At 54.3% G+C, this 20,921-nt stretch overlaps 1 protein-coding gene across 3 annotated transcripts; it reads right to left on the reverse strand.

The window, feature by feature from the left end:
- Positions 1-956: 956 nt before the first annotated feature.
- On the reverse strand, positions 957-20,220 carry Atp8b3 (ATPase phospholipid transporting 8B3). 3 transcript variants are annotated; one of them, XM_021174622.3, is made up of 28 exons: positions 20,110-20,220; positions 17,874-17,929; positions 17,371-17,462; positions 16,394-16,507; positions 15,557-15,655; positions 15,279-15,340; positions 14,406-14,478; positions 14,253-14,323; positions 13,842-13,924; positions 12,278-12,436; positions 11,880-11,968; positions 11,275-11,465; positions 10,969-11,177; positions 10,709-10,740; positions 10,457-10,613; positions 10,028-10,216; positions 9,830-9,942; positions 8,418-8,582; positions 8,219-8,330; positions 7,505-7,580; positions 7,318-7,417; positions 6,822-7,188; positions 6,514-6,737; positions 5,674-5,757; positions 4,995-5,234; positions 3,385-3,523; positions 3,139-3,266; positions 957-1,827 (listed from the first exon to the last, which is right to left on the reverse strand). In XM_021174622.3, exons 2-28 carry the CDS (start codon positions 17,917-17,919, stop codon positions 1,234-1,236), a joined length of 4,008 nt encoding a protein of 1,335 aa, XP_021030281.1. In that variant the 5' UTR covers positions 17,920-17,929; positions 20,110-20,220; the 3' UTR covers positions 957-1,233. The 3 variants fall into 3 exon arrangements, with proteins under 3 accessions (XP_021030281.1, XP_085699139.1, XP_085699140.1); XM_085843013.1 differs by lacking the exon at positions 20,110-20,220 and adding an exon at positions 19,267-19,341; XM_085843014.1 differs by lacking the exons at positions 4,995-5,234; positions 20,110-20,220 and adding an exon at positions 19,267-19,345.
- Between the last annotated feature and the right edge of the window lie 701 nt (positions 20,221-20,921).

The following is a 20,921-nucleotide window of genomic DNA, read 5'->3' on the forward strand; positions in this document are numbered from 1 at the left end:
GCTGTTTCTGGGATCATTCAAAGGCTCCAGACCCTACAGGAAGACTGAAGGGCAGCCCTTCCCACGCTAGCCCTTGGGGGACAGGCTTGAAAAGCAAGAGGTAAAAAGAAAAGTTAGAAACTGGGCAGTGGTGGCACATGCCTTTAATCCCAGCAGATTAAAGGGAGGCAGAGGCAGGCGGTTTTCTGAGTTCGAGGCCAACCTGGTCTATAGAGTGACTTCCAGGACAGCCAGGACTATATACAGAGAAACCTTGTCTCGAAAAACCAAAAAAGAAAAAAGAAAAAAAGAAAAGCAAGACAAGCCGCCACCACTGTTAACCTCAGCTGTGCAGTCTTTTCTCTATTTTCATACTTTCCTTCAAAAAATTATTGCCTAGCCATTCAATTTCATATTTGTATATGTGTGTGGGCAACTGTGGATTGGTACAGATGCTGGGAAAACGAGACTCCGCCCAACTAGCAAAGCTCGCTGGTAGGAGGAAAAGGAGCCTGTCTTCCCCTGCTCGCCCCACCTACCACAGGGCACCCTCACTCTGCCTTTCCCAGGGTCAGGTCAGAGCCTGTCAGTCAAACTGACCGAGTTGGACCCCATCAGGTCCTGCTTCTGAGATGGTTCTAGTCACTGCTTCACTCGAGGGAGGCAGCCTGAAGGAGGAAGGGGCAGGAAGGTACTGGGGTGCAGTTTAAACCAAGGTTGGTATGGGGTGAAGTCACAGGTTAGGCAGAGCCTGATCACTTCCTTCTTTTTCTCAAAAAACCAATGAAGCTCTGTGCACTTCGAAGACAGGGGGATAAAAGCCAACAAAATATCTTCCTGCAATTAGATGGCTTGACCAGTAGGGGTCAGTGTTTTGCTTCTTTTTTTTTTTTTTTTTTTTTTTTTTTTTTTTAATCCTTGGGAAAGACTGTTCCCTGGATTCTGATAAAAAAAGAGTTGGAGAAGGAGTGAGCCCAAAGAAGCCCTGGGGCCAGAGAGACCCTGTTTTATTAGAAAAAGGCAAGGATGTGACCCCCCTCTTGTCTTTGGATGCTGTTTGCTGACTGGCTATGCCTGCTGTTTTAAGGGCAGGGGCAGCTGTGCACTTGAGCTGTATGGAGCTCTGACTTGAAAGGGCACTGACGTGCACTCCATGTGAGATGGTGCCTTGCTCCACTCTAGGGCTCTGCTCACTCCACCGTGACTGTTGCATTGTCCTGGACGACTGGGAATCTCCCAGCGATGGGCCTCTGGTCAACTTTGCTTTCTGGGGACTTCCAGCTGGCTCGGACTAGAAGAGGCTGAATCCCTCCAGAGAGGGCTCTTCCAGAATGAGGAGTGGACATCCGTGTGTTTTGGCTGGCTTGCCAGAGTGTACTGTGAAGCCACACTGTAGAAGGCCTCATCCTCGGATGCAGACGGCAGCAGCTTCCCCGACGTGGTACTTGTGGTGGTGGGTAGCTTCTGGGTCTCAGAGTCTCTGTGAATGGCGGGCTGTTTCTCCATGGTCTGGGAGCTAGTGTTGGGGTGGACCTCATCCTGGGACCCCTTTCCAAAGAAATGCCGTCTCTTCTTGGCCAGGATGGAGATCTTCCGCGGATTAAACACTGAATCTTTGTTTTGCGAGGGAATGTCTTCTTCGGGTGGGTTCAGGGATTCACAGACTGTGCCCCCATCGGATTCATCCATGTGCGTTTGCCTGCGCAGGATGGTGCCCTGGGTGATGAGGTTTGCGTAGCCCTCACGGTGGGAGAAGGCATAGCTGGAACGGCGAGCTGGGATGCCACGGCGAAGATGCCTCATGGCCGGCTCCACGGCTACTTCTTCACTTGGGGCCTCCTCTTCCCCCTGCAGCATGCGGATACAACATGGGACAGCATGGCTTTGGGGTCACCTGCACCCCAGCGAGTGCCACTCGGAGCTTCCCAACCCTGGTCCAGCCAACTGGGGTCTAACCTGGAAACGGTTCTGGACCAACAATCAGAGTCCTTCACTAGGGGCCTACCAGAGGGCTCGGTGGGTGGAGACATGTGCAGCCAAGCCTAATGTCCTGCGTTCAAGCTTGGTGACCCACAGGTGGACGGAGGGAGCTGACTCCTGAAAGTCGCTCTCTGACCTCCACACATACCCCACAGCATAGGCCTCTCATGGGGGCTCCCCACCCATGCTCACTGCATAAAGATATGTAGAATTGAAAAGACTCCCTCCTTGAGGAAGACCGGCAGGTGGTCGGTCAGTCTTTCCTTGAGGCCTCGCCCCGTACTTTATCTCAAAAAAAAAAAAAAAAAAAAACCAAAATTAACAAAAAAATTCAAACGGAACCATTAAATTTTACCATATGGGGCTGAAGAGGCGACTTGGAGGTTAAGAAGAACATCGACTGCTCTTCCAGAGGAACCAGGTTTGATTCCCAGCACCCACATGGCAGCTCACAACTGTCTCAAACTCCAGTTCCAGGAGAGCCAATGCTTTCCCCTGGCTTCTATGAGCACCAGGACCACCCGTAGTGCACATACATACACGCCCACAGACAGAACATAAACACACTTTTTTTTTTTTAATTACCATCTCAGCCACTATAAGAATGGTTTCTGGTGCTGAGCACATTCTGAAAGCTGTGCACCTGACGCTTCTAGAACATTCTGTCACCCCAAAGGCAGGCTCACCCCTGTGAGAGGCCACCCATCTCCTCCACAGCCTTTGTCATCCAAGACTCCACCTCCCACCTCTGCCTCTCCCTGTTCTGGACACTTCCTGTCACTGTGTGGCCTTCGTGTGTGGCTCTCAACTGACCAGTGTGCCTCAGGTCCCTCCACCCTGTGACCTGATGTCAGAACCGTGTTCTTTCAGGAGGCTGAGGAGAGCCTAGTGCATGCACGGTCCACATGTGTCCTCCATAGAGGACAGCGGGGCTTTAAAGTGCTTCCAACTTCCTGTTTTACCTAAACCTCTCCAAAAGCTGTCTTCTTGCCTCCCTGGGCTCTGAATGACACAAGGCAGAAACCGAGGAGGAGTGCCCTAAGATAGACACAGTGCTCAGGGATTTGGGCCCCTGAAGGGGTTGGGAGGGATCTGTCTGCACTGTTCCCAAGACACAGAGTCTGTGACAGCTGGGGGGGGGGACTGCAGGGGTGAAGGCATTCCTCAGCTCTCTCTTACCTTAGGGCGCTGTTTCAAGACAGTTCTACGGATCGTGCGCAAAGCCAGCATGGGCAGAACATTCAGGGCCACATTGAGTACAATCAACAGCAGACTGCAAGGCTCGCAGAGCACGTTGTAGTCAGCATCTGGGGGTGAAGCAGATTGTGGGATGTGAGTAAAGGCTGCCTTCCCCTCCCCTCCCCTCAGCCACGGGACACTACCCTGACAAATCCCTTCCTCCAGACGATGTCAATGGAAGCTCACACAGAAATGGGAAGGTCTTTGGCGAGATCCTGTACATCCATAGACTCTGAGTGAGGCTGGTCATGAGGACATAGGAGCTGAGGCTGAGCACGACTGCGCCCACAAACAGGAGTGTCCAGTACTTTACCACAAGCATGACCTGGACAGAGAGCCAGGAGGTCAGCAGTGGGAAACGGGAGGCGGGGTGCAGGGCTCTGGCAGTGTGGGGGCTCTGGGGAGATTGTCCAAGCCAAGGACATAAGTTCCAATCTCCAACACCCATATAGAAGCTGAGGGTATGGCTGTGCATGCCTGAACCCAGCGTTGGGAGCAGGGGTGTGTGGAGGATAGGAAGAGCCTTTGGGTTTGCTGGACGGTACAGCTTAATTATTTGTAACTTCAATGGGAGAACCAGGCTCAGAAAAACAAAGTGGAGTCCTGGGAAGATGGCCCAGGGGTGTAAGTCTGAGGACCTGAGTTCAAATCCCCAGCACCCTTGTAAAGCTGGTTGCTGTGTGTGACAGCAACCCGGCCACCTATGGCTAAATGAGAGGCAAAGACAGAAATCCGGAAAGCCCATGACCAGGTAGCCAGATCACATACACAGCGCTAACATTTCCTCCGAGACTACAGCACTCCATTCTGCAGGAAGCTCCTTAAGCAGGAAGGAAAGGAACAGGAAGAGGCTTCAGGAAGTCCCTAAAACCGACCAGTTTACTAGGCCCCCTCCCTCCATGCCAGAGTGAGCAATAAACACTCAGGAAGCCAAGATGCAAAGATGCTGAGATCATCCAAGCTGCCTGGAAGAGGCTCAGAACAACAGAGCCACCCTGAAGGACACTCTCCAGCTTGCCACACTGCCTACAGGCTCTGCAGTGGTCCAGGTTCCCAGCTTTGAGAGCCGTCGCCCATGCTGGGGAGGGCTTTGGGGATTCAGCCATCTCCGAGCCATCTCTGCTCCTCTAAGTAACCCCAATAAACCTCGCTGGTTCATCACACCGGACCTCGGTGGCATCCATACTCTGGTCAGCCGTGGGCTCCCTATCCGGAGTGAGTGGACGTGTATGGTGCATCTCCCCGAAGTCTTGTCACATGACAGCAGCAACAAACACGTCCCTCCCTCAAGCAAAATTGACATCCTTTGACTTCTGTGGCACACACATGGTATGCAGGCACACTATGCTGCACATACCACAAACATGCTAACAGCATTTCTGAGTCGGGCATGGTGATAGACACCCTTAATCCTATCCATGCGAAGGCATTATGCAGGCAGATCTCTTCAAGTTTAAGAACAGCCTGGTCTACAGAACAAATTCCAGGACAGCCAGGACTCCACAGAGAGACACTTTCTTGAGAAAACAAAACAAAGCACTGGCTGCTCTTGGAGAGGACCTGAGTTCAGGTCCCAGCACCCACATCCGTTGCCCCATAAGCAGCTGTAACTCCAGCTCCAGGGAATCTGATGCCCTCTTCTGGCTCCTGTGGGTACTGCATGCATACAAGTGCGCACACATGCACATGCACACTCACACATGAGTTAAAATGAATCTTTTTTATGAGGTTAGAATAAAAAGTCAGTGTCGGGCAGAGGCCTCCATGGTTTCTCAGGGTTCATGGCCCCCACCTACCTCCAGGGTGATTGACAGTAGGCCAGATATGGCCACCAATACCCCTAAGGACTGGTAGTCGTTGGAGCTGCCAGCCTTGGACATGTCAGAGCTGACCATAACTGTTACAAAGAAGTTGATCATGGATGTGATGGTGCCGTGGGTGATGGCTTGCATGAAAATGCTGTAGTTGAACAGCTCGCCTTTCTGGCCGGCCATGTACAACTCCGGCATCTTTAGGCTCTTCTCTGCGGTCACATCCTGGACAGGAGGCGAAGGCTTTTAGGGGAGTCTGGGCATAGGGGCTTAAGAACTTCTCTAAGAGCTCAGCATGTGGTATTCAAACAAGACAACCTGATCTTCCCCCCCCCCCAACCCTATCCCCACACAAAACTTAGATGTGAGGTGAAACTGCCTTTGTTCCCAGTCCCATGATCCAAAATATTCCCTGTGGTTCTCTCCCAAACTAATGCCCTCAGGCAGGCGTCCTCTGAGTCATGGGTAGGTGAAGCAGGACTGAGCCTCCCTTCCGGTATTCCCCCCGCCCCCGTTCCCTGCATTACACAGAAGGCTGGAGAGATCTGGTTCTCAGAGTGGAGGAACCCCTCCCACAGGAGGACCCCCATGGGACAGAGCTCTGGAGCCAGCAGATGGCCTGCTGTGGGTAGAGACAAGGACACAAGGCACTGTGCCCGCTCACCTGCTCAAACAGGCCAATATACAGGACTGGAAGCGTGGAATACAGCAGGTTAAAGAGAGCCAGGAACCAGCCTTCATACAGGGGCTGCAAGAGAGGGAGGCTCACCACGTTAGCGGCCACTGCTGGGCCAGGCTACAGCAAGGGTGGGTGTACACTCAACTCTGACACTTTGGAGTGTGGACTTTGGAGACTCTGCAGGCAAATGGAGAGAGTGGGTTTCTCAAGTGTTCTAGAATCACATCAGGTTTGATTCAGACTAAAGGAGCTGGAGGCTTAGAGAGCTCCTGATGCCAGGCCTAACAGCTAAAATCACCTCTGGGAGGCCAACACAGGAGGATCTCCAGTTGGCAGCCAGCCTGGGCTACAATTGGTGAGCATTCTCCTTGCCTAGGAGCAGCCCTGGGTTCCACCCCCAGCAGCACATGCACTGGGTGTGGTGGCCAGGGAGGCCTTGAGCGCAGTAGGCCAGCACTCTACAACTGAGCTGCAGCCCCGGCCACTCATCCTGCATTCCCGAAACAAGGTCTAACTAATAGCCTCGCTTTATTGTTGCTGTTGTTTGGTTTTCAACAACACAAGGTCTCTCTGTGTAGCCCTTGCTGTCCTGGAATTGGCACTGCAGACCAGGCTGGCCTCAAACTGAGAGATCCTCCTGCCTCTGACTCTCAAGTGCTGGGATTAAAGACCTTCGTCATACCGGATCTGCCCAGGTGGCCCTTGACTAGTGGCAATCCTCCTGCCTCAGCTTCCCAAGGGTTGGGATGACAGGTACGTAACAACACCCCCAGCTTGAACGCCAGCCTCTGGGCTGCTCCAAGTAGCCCTCACACCCTCACACACCTGTGCAGAGAAGCCGTTGACTAGGGAGAACCATATCTGGGCCATCATGCTGGCCACTGTCTTGTAGAAGAAGTAACGCAGGAACTTGCAGACTCGCATGTAGGACCAGCGCCCATGCACAAGGAGCAGCCGCTGCAGGTAGCAGAACTGGGCCAGCACGTAGTCGCTGTTCTGAACTGCCTGCATGCCCTCCTGGCCTGCCAGCCCTACGCCAATGTCCGCAGCTGCAAGGTCACAGCATCTTGTTAGCCATCGGGAACCAAAACCCAGATTGACTCCCCTCCACCCAGCCAAGGCCTGCCACCCACTCTTGATCATGTTCACATCGTTGGCTCCATCTCCGATGGCCAGCGTCACCACCTGCTGGTATTTCTTCACCAATGCCACCACAAGGGCCTTTTGCTTGGGAGTCACCCTGCAGCAGATGACAGCCTGGCATTTGGAGGCCAGGTCTACAAAGGCCCTTTCCCGCTGCACCTCCGGGCTCTCCCGGATCTTGGAGTCGGCTGAGTGGGACGTTCCCAGAGAGGGGCCAGCGTTTCTCCACATCTGGGAGATCCTCCGCTTCTGGAGGAAGTCTAACGCGGACACAACCGGCTCCTGGGCGACCTCATCCACCACTGCATTCTGGACTAGGGCTCGGGGCTCCTTGCGCAAGGACAGGAGGAGCTGATCCTGGGTGTCAGGTGTGGGGGATGGGATGGGGAGAAGGGGCTTGGGTCACTAGGCCTGCATCTCTGTTCTTGGCATGTCCCCCATCCCAGGTTTCACCAACTGCTGCTCCTCCTGCCCAGTGACACTCACCAAGAATTCTCCATTGATAACCAAGGCCATGTTGTGGTGGCTCATCGTTTTGAACGCCTTCTGCTGTACGCTGTCTTCCCAATACCTCTCCAGTACTTGACTGTAAGGAGATGGGATGGACAGGAAAATGGCGCCATCATACCACCTATGGGACAGTGTGTGGGTACCAGGGAGGTCACCTGCTTACTTGATGTCCTTATCTTCCAGAATTATCATGTTCTCCGACAGCAGCTGGCACGCAAAGCCGATGTTCACTGCGGTCTCTGCAAATCCAGCCAGTTTGCGCTTCAGCTCAGCGCCAGATCCCTGAGTCCCACACATGCACCCAGAGACCCCACCCACCACGGAGTCCCTTGAGGCCTCCTTCCCCCACCCACCCATCTCCTGGCCGGCTGTAGTGATTGGTCTAGAGTGGCCGTGTGTCATAACAGGGCTGGCCAATCAGAGGTGGCCCTGGGACAGAGGTGGGCTGCTGGGCTGGAGAGCCTGACCTGGAGGTGGGATGAAGGCCAGGATCCTGAGGCCCACCACTCTTTGAGCAAACAGGAAAATGTCAAATTTATTTGAAAGAAGCAAAAAATAAAAAATAAAGTAAAACAAAAAATAACCAAAAATTAAAACTTCAAAAATTGTCAAAGAGGGCATGTCTAGACATGAGTGCAAGAGAGCCCCAGGACATCCCTTCAACGCTGACCTGGAGGTCACTTTAGGGTAGGTGTGTCTTCAAGGGTATGAAGGGGTCCCCACCCGATTGCGTGATGGCCACAACGAAACTCCCGGAGCGCAGAGTTTGCACGTGGCACGTGTCCCACTCCTAGGGATGGCGCCAAGGGCCCAGCGGCCAACGGGACAGCGTCCCAGGTACAGCACATATTCTGGGGCAGCAGAGTTGGGGACCCACCTGGCTTGTCCCCGGTCAGCACCCATATTTTAATGTTCCCCTTCTTGAGGCATTTGATGGTCTCAGGAACGCCATCTTGCAGTTTGTCTTCAATGGCCGTGGCTCCCAGCAGCTGAGGGAGGCCAGCGCAGGTTCAGGTACCAAGGCCCCGCTGAAAGGAGCCCAGCCGACCCGGCCCCACACCTCCCCATCCACCCACCTGCAGGTTCTGTTCCATTTTATTATACACCTGGTGCAGGGCCTGCGCGCGGTTCTGTAGCAGGAGGGTGGCCTCCTGGTGCTCCGGCTCCCATTCTTTGTAGGCATCCTCCTCCACATCCTTGTAGGCCAGGCACAGGGTGCGCAGGGTCTGCTCTGCAAAGGCCTGCAGCAGCCACGACCATAAGTTGCCCATCCTGTCCTCAGGGTCCCCTAGAGTCACAGTGCCCTCACACCTCTGAACCTCAGACAGACCCTCTCTGCTAACACCCTTCCTGTTCATGGTTTGACTTAATAGCTGAGCCTGAGTTCCTCATTCTCCTGCCTCAGATCTCCAGTGCTGGAACAGCAGGGGTGTGTGTGTGTGTGTGTGTGTGTGTGTGTGTGTGTGTGTGTGTGTTCTCTAGCTGCTCAGTGAATTCTAAGGTCCCCCATCCCAGTTCCAGGACTTGTCCTAACATTGCCATGGGGAGGGGACACGTTTGACACCCAGAATCCTTGAGGGCTCTCCTTCTCTGTCCCTTAAGTAGATCTGAAACATGTTCAATCCTAGAGGCTGGGGTCCAGGGAAAAGGGTCCCACTCACTGGCTTCTCATGTCTCATGTCCCTCTATCCTGCTATGGCCCTGGAAGCCTTGGGCCATGGCTTCTGGCATGATTGTCATACAGGATCTTTTTAGGATGGGTACCTCAGACAGGTCTGTGTTCCTCACTAGACTTCAGTTTACACACCTACTCCATGGAAGACTGACCAATCTGACTGAGCCCTTGGGCTCTGGGTCCTCCTTCTGAAGGGTCTCCCCGCAGCAGAGAAAGGCACTCAAGAACCCCCAGCAGAGCCCTTGGGCACACAGACAAGGATGCACCAGATGGTAGTGGACTAAGGCAAAGGCCGTTCCAAGTGGGAGAAGGTCCCTGAAGGCGGGGGCTTATGGCTGAGACTCAAGGAATGAAAGAAATGAGTGACGACCTTCATTGAAGGGCACATGCATGTGGAGGGTCTGCCTGACAGACACCTGAGCTCAGAGAAGGTGGGAATGCTGATTGCGGGGACAAGGAGACAGGGAGGCAAGGCTGAGGACTACAGGCCAGCAGGCGAGGAACCTCATCCTCAACACTGAGACAAAGAAACCCAGCTTCGTCCACAGAGGAGAAATCAAGTCTCAGAGCTTGGCCATAGCTGGGGAGGGGCCAGGCGAAGGGGGTGTCGGAGGTCACAACCCAACCCACCCTCAGGGTGTCCCTGTGTGCAGTACAAAGACACTGCAGACTGTGGCACCTCTCAGCATCTGTGTACAGTCAGGAGCAGAACAAGGGAAAACCTTTTGTGTGGTGAACGACCCTGCCCAAATGTCTGTGGCTGCCCCTGAGCATGCGTGCATGCACGCCAGCCTTCCCCGGCAGGACACTCACAGCCAAGACTTCCTCGGTGGTGGCCTCCATGACACCCTTACTGCGGAGACGCTCCAGGATGACAGTGTCAGCACCCTTGGTGTAGAGGCAGATGGAGCCCTCTGGGTTTCGGACTGTGGAAAGGGGAGGGTAAGACACCATGTCTGCATGCTCACTGTGGCAAGGCACAGGCACAATGGGGAGGGGCTTGGGGCTCACCCAACACTGACATCCGTTTGCGAACGCTGTTGAAATCCATCATGGCCAGAACCTGGTAGACCCGTTCCTCCCCCAGCTCCACCAGTGTGATGGTGTCCTGGGTCCGAGACAGAAACACGTAGCCAAAGTTCCGGGCAGCAGTGACCAGTGCTTCCTCATCAGGGGAGGCAGCCTGGTACAGCAGCTGGTCTAAAAGGCAAGAGAAAGGATGGCGAGGAGGCATCACCTCCTGGCATCTTGCCCCTTAGCGGGGTCACAGGGCTGATCCTAACTTCAGTTCTAAGGCAATGTGAAGCCACAGTCCCTGGGGGACCAAAGGGGTCTGGGAAATGGGCTGAACAGCCTCTGGGCCCTGGTGACTTGAGTCCAAGCCCAAGAGGCTGTGCTATGTGAGTGGGCCCCTGCATGACAGAAGGAGAGGCCACTCACTGTCTTTCTCCTGTACCATCACGGTGTGGCAGATGGCCAGCAGACGCCAAAACTCCTGAACCGCTCGGTCCTGCCGGCCTTGCACCAGGGATTCCAGCTCCTTATTGTAGAACTGGAGTTTGCCATCAGCGAATGGGTTCCAGGCATATGGGTTCCGCTGGGAGACAACAGGACACAGGGTCAGGCGATCTGCCACCAACCCCATTCCCCGCACCCACCCTATTCCAGCAAGGCAGGATCCACAGAGCCCACCTTTCGAAGCGTCCCATGTTCATCGTCTGAATCTGGGGAAAGAACTCTGCTTCAGAATTCAGCTTCCCCCAGGAGGCCACATTTAGGGGTCCCCTGGTCCCCACCCCAAGCTCAGGTCTCTAACTCAGGGGACATGGAATATTATCAAGCTCAGGGCCACATGTACCATGGTCTGGTTCTTAGTCCAGATGTTGATCCCCCCAGGGCAACCTCACTAGGAAGTTGAGGGGGGCAGGGGGCAGGTAGGGTGAGGGCATCACCATAGATGCAGCCATTGATACAGCACTTCTTGAAGGTCATGATGTTCTGTGTCAGCGTCCCGGTCTTGTCTGAGAAGATGTACTGCACCTGGCCCAGCTGGTCATTGAGACTGGTGCTGCGGGCCTTGGCCGGCATGTCCAGTGGCTCGTAGTACATATTGAGGTCCCAGTTAATGAAAATGCTGTTGCCTAGGTAGATGAACTCCGCGCTGCAAGCAGCCGAGCACACATCCAAGTCAATGACGCTCCACTGACCACACCCCGCCTGGAGGGGCGTTCCCCAAGCCCTGCTGCCCCAGTGCTCACATGATAAACATGGCCATGGGCACCATGACGCTGAGCAGGATGAGGAAGCCCCAGAAGATGAAGAAGGACTCCATCGCGTCCGAGCGCCCATGGGTGGGTGACATGTAGTAATGCTTGGCTTTGAACTGTTTCACCATGACGGTGAAGCCCACCGTCAGCAACAGGGACGCGATTACCAGGGACAGGAAGATCTGTAAGGAGGATGGACATGGGTTGGGGCAGGAAGACCCCAGAGACCTGAGGTTCCATCCAGAGGGTACCAGGTTAAGGGAAGGCCGGAGGGGAAGAGGGTCTCTCAGGGCCCCAGTCCAGCTCTGGGGCTCACTGTCTTTAATCCAAGCTGGGCTCTGAATCCTGATCCTCCTGCATCAGACATTGTAAACGAGATACAAAGGAGCCCAGGGCAGGCCTGTCACCTCCGTGCTACCCAGGTACAGGCAGGGGCATGGGAGTTCAAGGTTAGTCTGCATATATGGCAATAAAAAAAATAAGCAGGAGGAAGAGAATAGAGGGTAAGGGGGAACCAGGGGGTCCAGGGCATCTGCAGAAGACTGGAGCCATCAGTCCATGCCTCAGAGACCCCACAGGTGCTCTTGGTTCCTTACCAGGGCCACCAGCTTGTTCATCATCAGGTCCAGCTTGGTCCTCTTCAGATGAATCTTCCCACAATTCTTCATGATCTTTGTGTCTAAACCTGTAAGATTAATTTCCATCTGTAATATCCCTACCCATCATTCAAACATCCATCCATCCAAACAGCCATCCATCCATCCACTCACCTTCCTATCCATCTCCCAATCCAGTCCCTCAGCCCCCTGTCTGTCCACCCATTCCTCCTATCTATACAACAACATTCCATTTTCTCAATGATAACCAGAGTGCTGACAACCAGCCCATCTGACAGCACTCAGGGCCTATATCACACACAACGTATGCTGCCCTCATGGCACCAACTTCAGGGTTCTCCCTCAGTCCCTCAATCCAGATGCCCAGTGTGCTGTACCAGCGTAGATGACCAGGCCGTAACAGGTGTCTGTGTTGCGGATCTTGCAGCCACGCAGGAGCAGATTCCCGATGTCCAACGGGTACTTCCTGCTGTTCCACTCCAGACTCCCCACGAAATGATGCATCCGGCTGTTGGGTTCCTCGCAAGTCACTGTACCTGTGGGGACCCAGTAAGCAGCAGCCATATTACAGCCTTAGCACCAGTCTTGGGCCTGCATTTCCCTGCCACGTTCCTATGACCACAACTCAGGCCACACTACTGGGCCCAACATGGTCTCTCAGCTTCCTGTGAAAGGCTCTGAAGTCAACCTGCAGTGGCCTCGGGCTTTCCCGTGACTGTCCTTGTAATCCAATCACTACCCTTCCCTCCCTAGCTTCTCTCTTGTGGTTGAATCTTGGATGGAGGTTGCTGGGGTGTTCATGCCTCCAATGACATCAGTGTCTGTGAGCCTCCCCTCCGGGGACATTCCTGTGACCTTCACTGGCCTGCAGAGAGAGAAAGTCTGCAGGTGGCAGGAAGGCAGTTCTGCTCAATGCAACTCAGTAGCCAGTGTTGGTTGAAATTTCTAAAATCTACTGCCAAGCAGTCTAGTTTAGGAGTGTTTAAGCTCGCCACAGTATGGTGAAAACTGATTCTCACATACATCGAGCTCCTTGAGGAACAAGCTCGGCCTGCTCGAGACTGTGTGAAGGCCATAAAGAAGACCTCTATACACGGAGGAAAACATTACAATAAGGATCCGGCGTGTTTTCTGGACAACATGTGACCACTAGGCCCTGAGCTCTCAGAACACAGAGGATTGCAGTTGGCTGCTTTCCACCAGAGTCAACTGTCCTCAGATTTTTTTTTATTTTTTTTATTTTTTTATTTTTTTGGGACAGGGCTTCTCCATGTAGCCATGACTGCCCTGGACTCACTCTGTAATCCAGGCTAGCCTGAAACTCACAGAGATCTATCTGCCTTTGTTTCTGAGTACTAGCCTAAAGATGGGTTCAGCCATTTTGTTGATTTTTAAAAAGAGTTTTAAAACTTTTAGTTACACATCTTGTACAGGTGCGCTCACATGTGTGCCAGAGCCTGTGGGGGCACTGGACCCTTTGGAGCCAGAGTTACCTCTTTCCAGCCCTCAAATCTGTGATCCTCTTGCCCCAGCCTCTTGAGTGCTACAATTCTTGTAGTCTAAGTAGGCTCAGAGAAGCAGAGCTGGGTGTGAGAGACAGTGCCCTGGCCACTGTCGGGAAGGACGTGCCCATGTCTATGGCGTGGACCGCCTTCGCAGGAAGACAGGAGATGCCTGTGTCTGCCTCCCAGGCCACAGCAAACAGCGACTGCCCAGCATGTGAGCCTTTCTGTGCTAGAAAAGGAGCTGTGGGTGTGCAGGGTGCTGGGCACGGACGGATCCCTTCCCATGGGTGGCACATGAGTAAAAGATACTCAGATGTCACAGGCTGGCAGAGGCTCAGGACGTACCCTGAGCTCTACAGGGCCCCACCCACTGTCCATCTTGACCCAGCAAAGGAGGTGTAGAGAGGCACACACAGGGCCACCTCCATGCCCTTACCCTGGAAGGAAGCCATCTTCTTCGGGCTGGTAAGTTCATGGTGCGTGACTGTCAGAGCCTGCCTGAACTTCAAGTTGGTCTCCCTGGGGACAAGAGGGACATGAAAAGCCATAAAAATGTAGCTGTGGATGACACCCTGAGGTAAGAAGCTGTGTTTCCTTCAGGCCCTTGACTACCTTTGCTGAGCACCTGTGTAAACAGAGGGACAAGGCCCAGAGAAAGAGGGTCTTGTCTGAGGCCACACAGCACATCTGCCAAAGGGTCAGGGCTGGGCCTTGGCCTTCTGCCTGGGTACAGACACACGAGTGCCTTGAAGGGTTGGCTGGACTGTCTGGATGTCTCTATAGCCACGGGGGAAGCGGGGTCAGTCCCTTTGACACCCACGCCCCCAGGGATGACATAGATTCTTACCCGTCGATGTCTGCGGTCTCCACGTAGCACAGGCTACTGGGCTCTGTGCTGGCCAGCAGGAGCAAGTCGGCCTGGGAGTGGGGGGGCAGGAAGGAGTCAGGATTGTTGGAAGACCCTCCCCCAGGGGTGCTCCAGGTTGGGAGGTGGGCTCACCGGGACAATGCTGTCTTTGCTGAGACACACCACGTCCCCCACACATAGATTCTTCCATTTCTTCCACAGGAAACTACAAGGAGGGGATGCAATATCATGGCGTGGCGTCTCCCCCACATGACCTGCCTGCAACTGACCTGGGCCTGCGTTGGCCACCTCTGAACCTGTTGTTCCTGCCTTGCCATCATCCTCAGCACGGCTGCCTTCCCTGACCTCCTTATGCCCCACCAGAGGGTCCCAGTGCTCCCCAGAGCACCGATCCATATCCCTCTTCATTGAGGGGCTGAAGTCTATACTCCACAGAGCTGTCTGTCAGGTCCCCACACTCTTTGTCCCCATCCCAGAGCCAACCCCTAGCAGGCTTGGATCCAGCTCAGACTCGGCTGGGATGTACTTAGTGTGTGTGCAATGTACTATGTCAACTTGCTGTAGATGTCATCTGGGAGAAGGAACCTCGACTGAGAGGCCGACTCCATTCATTAGTCTGGCCTGGGCAAGCCAATGGGGCAGTTTCTTGATGAGTGATTGATGTGGGAAGGTCCTGCCCACTGTGGGCGGGGCCACTCTTGGGCTCCTGGTTTTGGGCTGTATTAGAAAGCAGGCTGAGTGAGCTACAGGGAGCAAGCTAGGGAGCAGGGCTCTTCCACGGGCTCAGCGACAGCTCCGACCTTGAGTTCCTGCCCTCACTTATCTCATCGTAGACTGTACACTGTAATCATGAAATAAACCCTTTTCTTCCGAGTTGCCTTTGGTTATGGTATTTATCTCAGCAACAGAAAGCAAACTAGGAGAGTGTAACATGCTAGCCAGCCAGTGACCTTCCCGATGTCCCCAGATGTCTACCCCCATCCCTGTGCTGACCACCAGCCTCACCTCTTCCCCCTCAGGATCTGGCAAGGCCTGTTGTTGATGATCTTATCGCTCCTGTGTCGACCCTGGACCAACAGAATGAAGATCAGAGAGGTGGTCCTGTCGCCTATGCCCTGTCTGCCGGGTCCCTGCCCCATTTCCTGCCCTCAGAGACCCCTGCCCACCGTGAGTGTGGAGGCCAGCCCACCACCTGGGAAGTCCTCTGGGCTCATGCTCTGCTCCCTGTGTGGACAGTTCCAACCTCCCACACCCCGACCAACACCATCCTAGCCACCACTCACAATGTCATCCACAAGATCACGAGTGGCCCGGATCACAAACAGGCAGACCAGAGGTGCAAAGAGCGTGAACCAGGGCAGTGTGGAGATCTCGGGGATGCCCTGTGGGGACCAGACATCACAAGTGCCACCTTCCCCTCCTCCTTCAGACCTGACCCCTGTCTACTGTCACCTCCAGGCCACAATCCTGGCTTTTCCAGACTGACACTGCTAAGTCTTCTGCAGACTGGGGCCAGGGGAGGGGAGGCTGGCTGACTCCCCTGAACACAAGAGGGGCTCGGTACATGTTTTGTAGCTTGATGAGTGAAGGCAAGGCAGAAATGAGGTGCTGGACTGGTGGGGTGCTCCTGAGACGCTGCTCAAGTTGGGGACGGAGGCACCCCGGTATAAGGCACACCCCTCAGGCCAGGCATCAACCAGGTGCCAGGAACTGGTCCAGTGGAGGGTGCTCACTCCCAATCCCTAGAGCCCAGGAATGTGGGCGGGGCCGAGGGAGTCCGGTAAAGCCCTACGATTTAAGAGGGCTATTCGTTCCGATTCAGCAGCCAGCATTTACTGAGCACTTGCTGAATATAAACTTAAGGCACTCTGGGAAGTACCGAATACAAAACCTCTTTGGCTTTGAGCTCATATGAAGCCCCTCCTGCATGCCAGGTACTGGGCGGCTAGCACACAAGAGGGGAAGTGAGAACGATTTTAGGCAGTCCATCACACAGACAAGAGCACAAGAGTCTTCGGTGAGAAGACACCAGGGTGCTCAGGCTACCCCACCCACCCACAATCAAGGGTGGCTGTTGGGACTCTGAGGCCCCTCCTCGCCTGTCGACTAACCCCGCCCACCTGCAGGATGATGATAAAAAGGAAGTAGAGATTGGACATTCGACGGAACTGCTCGTACAGGTTCAGAGGCAGGAAGGAGAAGATGTTGTATTTGGCAGTGTGGATGGCGTTGCTCTAGAACAAGAACCATCTGTTGTCGGCATGCGGTGCTGCCCCGGTGCAGAAGCCCCACCCCCACCCACCCCCGTCCCCCGCGGGCCCTGCCCACCGTGAGGCGTCGGCAGCATCAATAAACATATACCAAGCCAATACTGAATGCCCTGCCAACCAGCATTTATTGAACACCTGCTGCTTGATGGAGCGCCAGTTGAATGCAAGGCCTCCAGCAGGCATTAATTGAGGTTCTACTTAGTGTAAAGTCATGGAGCTGAGTGAGACAGCAAGAGATTGTGGATATGCCTGATGGGAGTCCTGCACTGTCTGTCAGCCGCTGGATTAGCTCGCAGGGAAGGAGGCGAAGTTAAGAGACTTGGTGAGAACAGACATAACAGCAACACATGGTAGCACAGGCCTGTCATCAACAGCACTCAGGAGGCTAAGGCATAAGGATCCTGCCTGGGCGACAGAGGGAATTCAAAGTCACCCCGAATTTTAGTAAAATATTGCCGGGGCGTGGCTAGGAGTTGTAGCCCCACCCTCAGTCCGCCATTGAGTGGCTTGGGGGCGTGGTCAGAGAATGGAGCCCCTCCCCTCAGCCTTTCGGAGGCCTTTGGTTCCATTCCTAGTCCTGCAAAAATAATTAAACTGGGCCTGGTGCTACAGGCGGCTAATCCTAGCACCTGGGAAGTTGAGGCAGGAGAATACAGGGTTTTAGTGCCGCCTAAGTTACCTAGTGAGATCTCATTTCAAAAAATAACTCCGAAAACTCTCAGGATGGCTCCCTCACCCCCTACCCTCGCACCAACTGGGGTCAGGCGCAGGGCGGGTGCCCCGGGGAGCAGCTGTGCCAGGGCAGGGGCAGCGAGCGGGCGGTTCACCTTGTACTTCTTCTGCCTCCAGCATAGAAAGCCCTTCTTCTTGAACTGCTTGTGATAGGTTCGGTCATTGGCCTTCACCTCCCAGGTGAACTCTGCGGGGAGACAGGGGGAGGTTGGAGCTTCTGGGGCTCAACCAGAGACAACTGCCAGAGCGTTGCCCTGGAGCATGAGGGCTAATAGGCCCCCAAGGGCCCCAGGTACAGTAGATGCCCATGTAAAGCCAGGAAGCGGATAAACATCAGGACTGGACAAGGGAACACGGCTGAGCCCAACCGCTCCTAGTATCGGGCGCTGGGTGGGAGGAACCATGACGGGTGGACTCTCAGTGTGCAGTACCCTTAAGCCACTTCCACTCAGGGATCAGGGTCCCAGCAACTCCTCATCACAGGACAGACTGAGAACATAACCCCATTTTAGTCTCTAGTGAGGGCTGAGGGGTACCCCTCTGTCACCCGGCTTCTCCTCCCTCTCCATCCTGCCATACCGATGATGTGAGACCACACCTGTGTCTTTATCCTCAAGGTCCTCCCCGAGATGAACATCATCCATGCCGGTGGGGCTGTGGAGTGTGAAGAAAGACCCCTAAGTCACAATCACCCTGGCTGTCCAGGGCTTCTGGATGGTGTCTGACACCACTCTCATGGACCTTGAGATCTGCTCTCTAAAATACTGCCGCAAAAGCCAATCACAAGGGAATCCCAGCACAAGGGAGGCTGAAGCAGGAGTATGGATGGCTTCAAGTCCCAGCCTGGCTGGGGGAGGGGGGGGGTGAGCAGCAAGACCTTGTGTTGGAATAAAATAAAGACTGGGAGGTGGGGAGATGGGATAGGGGGTTCTGGAAGGGAGACCTGGAAATGGGATAACATTTGAAATGTAAATAAAGAAAATATCCAATAAAACGGGAAAAGGAAAAAGGAAAGAAGTAGTCCTAGGTATTCACAAAAATCAATAAAGGCTGGGGTATAGGTTAGAGGATCTATCTATCTATCTATCTATCTATCTATCTATCTATCATACATACATACATACATACATACATACATAGCTCACCTTCTCATGTCTACCTCAGAACTGCTCTCTGGACTTGCAGGACCCAGCATTACATCCCCCATCTAGAGCTGGTCACCCGAGGTGAGGAACCCCACCTCTGAGATGCTGTAGCCTCGAGCCCTAGTGAGGAAGCTGTGGCTGGCCCGTCCAGTCGCCTCCATGCCCCTCCTGTTCCACCTGCTCCTGCAAGGCCCACCCCACACCCCACACATGCTCAGTCCATGTTTGCTGACTGACCCCACGGAGCTGAGGGTTGTATATGTGACAGCTCACGGCTTGCATATATCATGAGCATGGAGCCATGTTAAGACAGATCTGGGGCTGGTGAGATGGCTCAGTGGGTAAGAGCACCCGACTGCTCTTCCGAAGGTCCGGAGTTCAAATCCCAGCAACCACATGGTGGTTCACAACCATCCGTGTTGGCACCACACCAGATCCCTTTAATCCCTGCCCTTGGTACACCAAGTCAGTGGGTTGCTGTGAGTTCAAGGACACTCTGCCCTACATAGCAAAAGCCTGTCTCAAAGGAGGAGGAGGAGGAGGGAGACAGACAAAAAGATCTGGCCTTGGGACTAAGTGTAGTGACAGGGTCTCACTCTGCTGCTCTTACACCCATAATTCTCCTGCTCCAGCCTCCTGGAGGAGCTAGGACAGGCAGACCTGTACTCTCACTCCCGGCTGGGTCTGGTAACTTAAGATAGCCCTGTACCTCGTGACATGGGTCCTCCCTGCCCCCCCCCCGGGGGGGCAGATCTTCAACCACCACCTGAGCACTCACCCCATCGATCCCCAGTTTACCCATATGCCCCCCACTGTCACCACCCTGCCTGGTGGATCCTTCCTCACCCTCCAAATTTCACTCTGTACTTCCCAGAACGGCCCGTGGGAATCATGCGCCTCCTGGGGGCTTCCTGAGCAGCTGGGGTGTCCCCCATCTTGCCTCTTGTCACCTCTCTTCTACAGCTTTCACTGTCTTAATGTCTGCTGAACCCACATCTCCCCCAGGACAAGGAGTCCTGGTGTCTGAGTCATGTGTTTCCCCAGGGCATCTTGGGGCCCCACCTCCCTCTGGCTCAGCACCAGCTCTGGGTATTGGGCCTTTCCCTAATTATCACATGAGGAAAGCTGAGGCCATGGAGAGGGTGTGGGAAGGATGTGTGAAGAGATCTTGATTCTAGGGAACAGTCTAGTCCAGGGGCTCTCAACCTTCCTAATGCTATGACCCTTTAATACAGTTCCTCATATTGTGGGGACCCCAACGACAAAATTGGTTTTGTTGCTATTTCATAACTGTAATTTTGCTACTGTCATGAACATAATGCAAATATCTGTTTTTTCAGATCGTCTTAGGTGGGCCCTGTGAAAGGGTCCTTTGACCCCCAGGTTGAGAATTGCTGCTGCACCCAGTCTTCCTTTCCAATGTTTTTCAAAGTTTCCAAAATCTTCCTGCCCACTCACCAGACACCCCATTAGCAGTATCCCCCAGAGGCCATGACACACAGCCCCAGTGAACTCTAGTGGTCACCAAACTGTCCTGTCGGGAAGCTCCACCTCGGTGTCTGGTTTTATGAACCTCAAGGGGGCACCATCTCCTGTCTCAAGTGCTGGCATCCGGGCCCAAAACCCCCAGAGTACAGAGAGGTCACAGTGGCGCCCAAGGATGCACAACTCGTGAGCATAGGTGCTCACCTGCGAGGGCCGGGCTTGGTGGGGCCTGGCTGCCTAGGGCGGGCCGCCAGCGGCGTCCAGGGCCGCCGATGTTGTGGAGCTGTTAGCCTGGTGCCAACGGGTCTGAAACGGGTGGCGCGGGCTCGTGGGGCGGGGCATTGCGAAGGGGGCGGGGCCTACCAGAGCCTTAAGGCCTGCAGCTTAAGGGCGGGAGAAGGATAGGACCAGGCGACAGGGGCGAGGCCTGGAGAAGGTGGGGCCTAGTTGAATGGCACATAGGGTAAGGGTAGAGCCTGGAGTTATGGGAGTGGTTGGGTCTTCGGGGTGTGGTCAGGTCTGGTAGGCCGAGCCGTGTGAGGTGGCTTCAGGCATTGTGGGCATAGCCAACCTTGTGCTACAAACCAGGCTTATGGATGGAGCAAGAATTAATTGTGCAGCCAGGAGTGGTGGCGCATGCCTTTCATCCCAGCACTTGGGAGGCAGAGGCAATCCTGGTCTACAGAGTGAGTTCCAGGACAGCCAGGGCCAGATTAATCCTCCACCCTCTACTTCCAGAGTACTATAATGACAGCAGCCCTCACTGAGCTACATCGCCTGCACTTGGGAAGAGCATCTTCCAAGCACACTAAGCACAGTGTACTCCAGCCCGACTGAACATTGCTGAATTGGGGCTTAAGAGTGGGAAGGTTGCACACTAGAGAGCACGGTTGAGCCAGGTCTGTATTTATCTGTCATGCCTAAGTGTCTTCTGGGAAAGGGAGCCCACAAGTCACTGATGGGCCATGTTGATACCTGTGTACAGGGATGCTGGCCAGGGTACACCCTGAAGAGGC

The sequence above is a fragment of the Mus caroli genome, unplaced genomic scaffold, assembly GCF_978045245.1.
Source record: "Mus caroli unplaced genomic scaffold, Mus_caroli_1 scaffold_9, whole genome shotgun sequence".
NCBI lineage: Eukaryota > Metazoa > Chordata > Mammalia > Rodentia > Muridae > Mus > Mus caroli.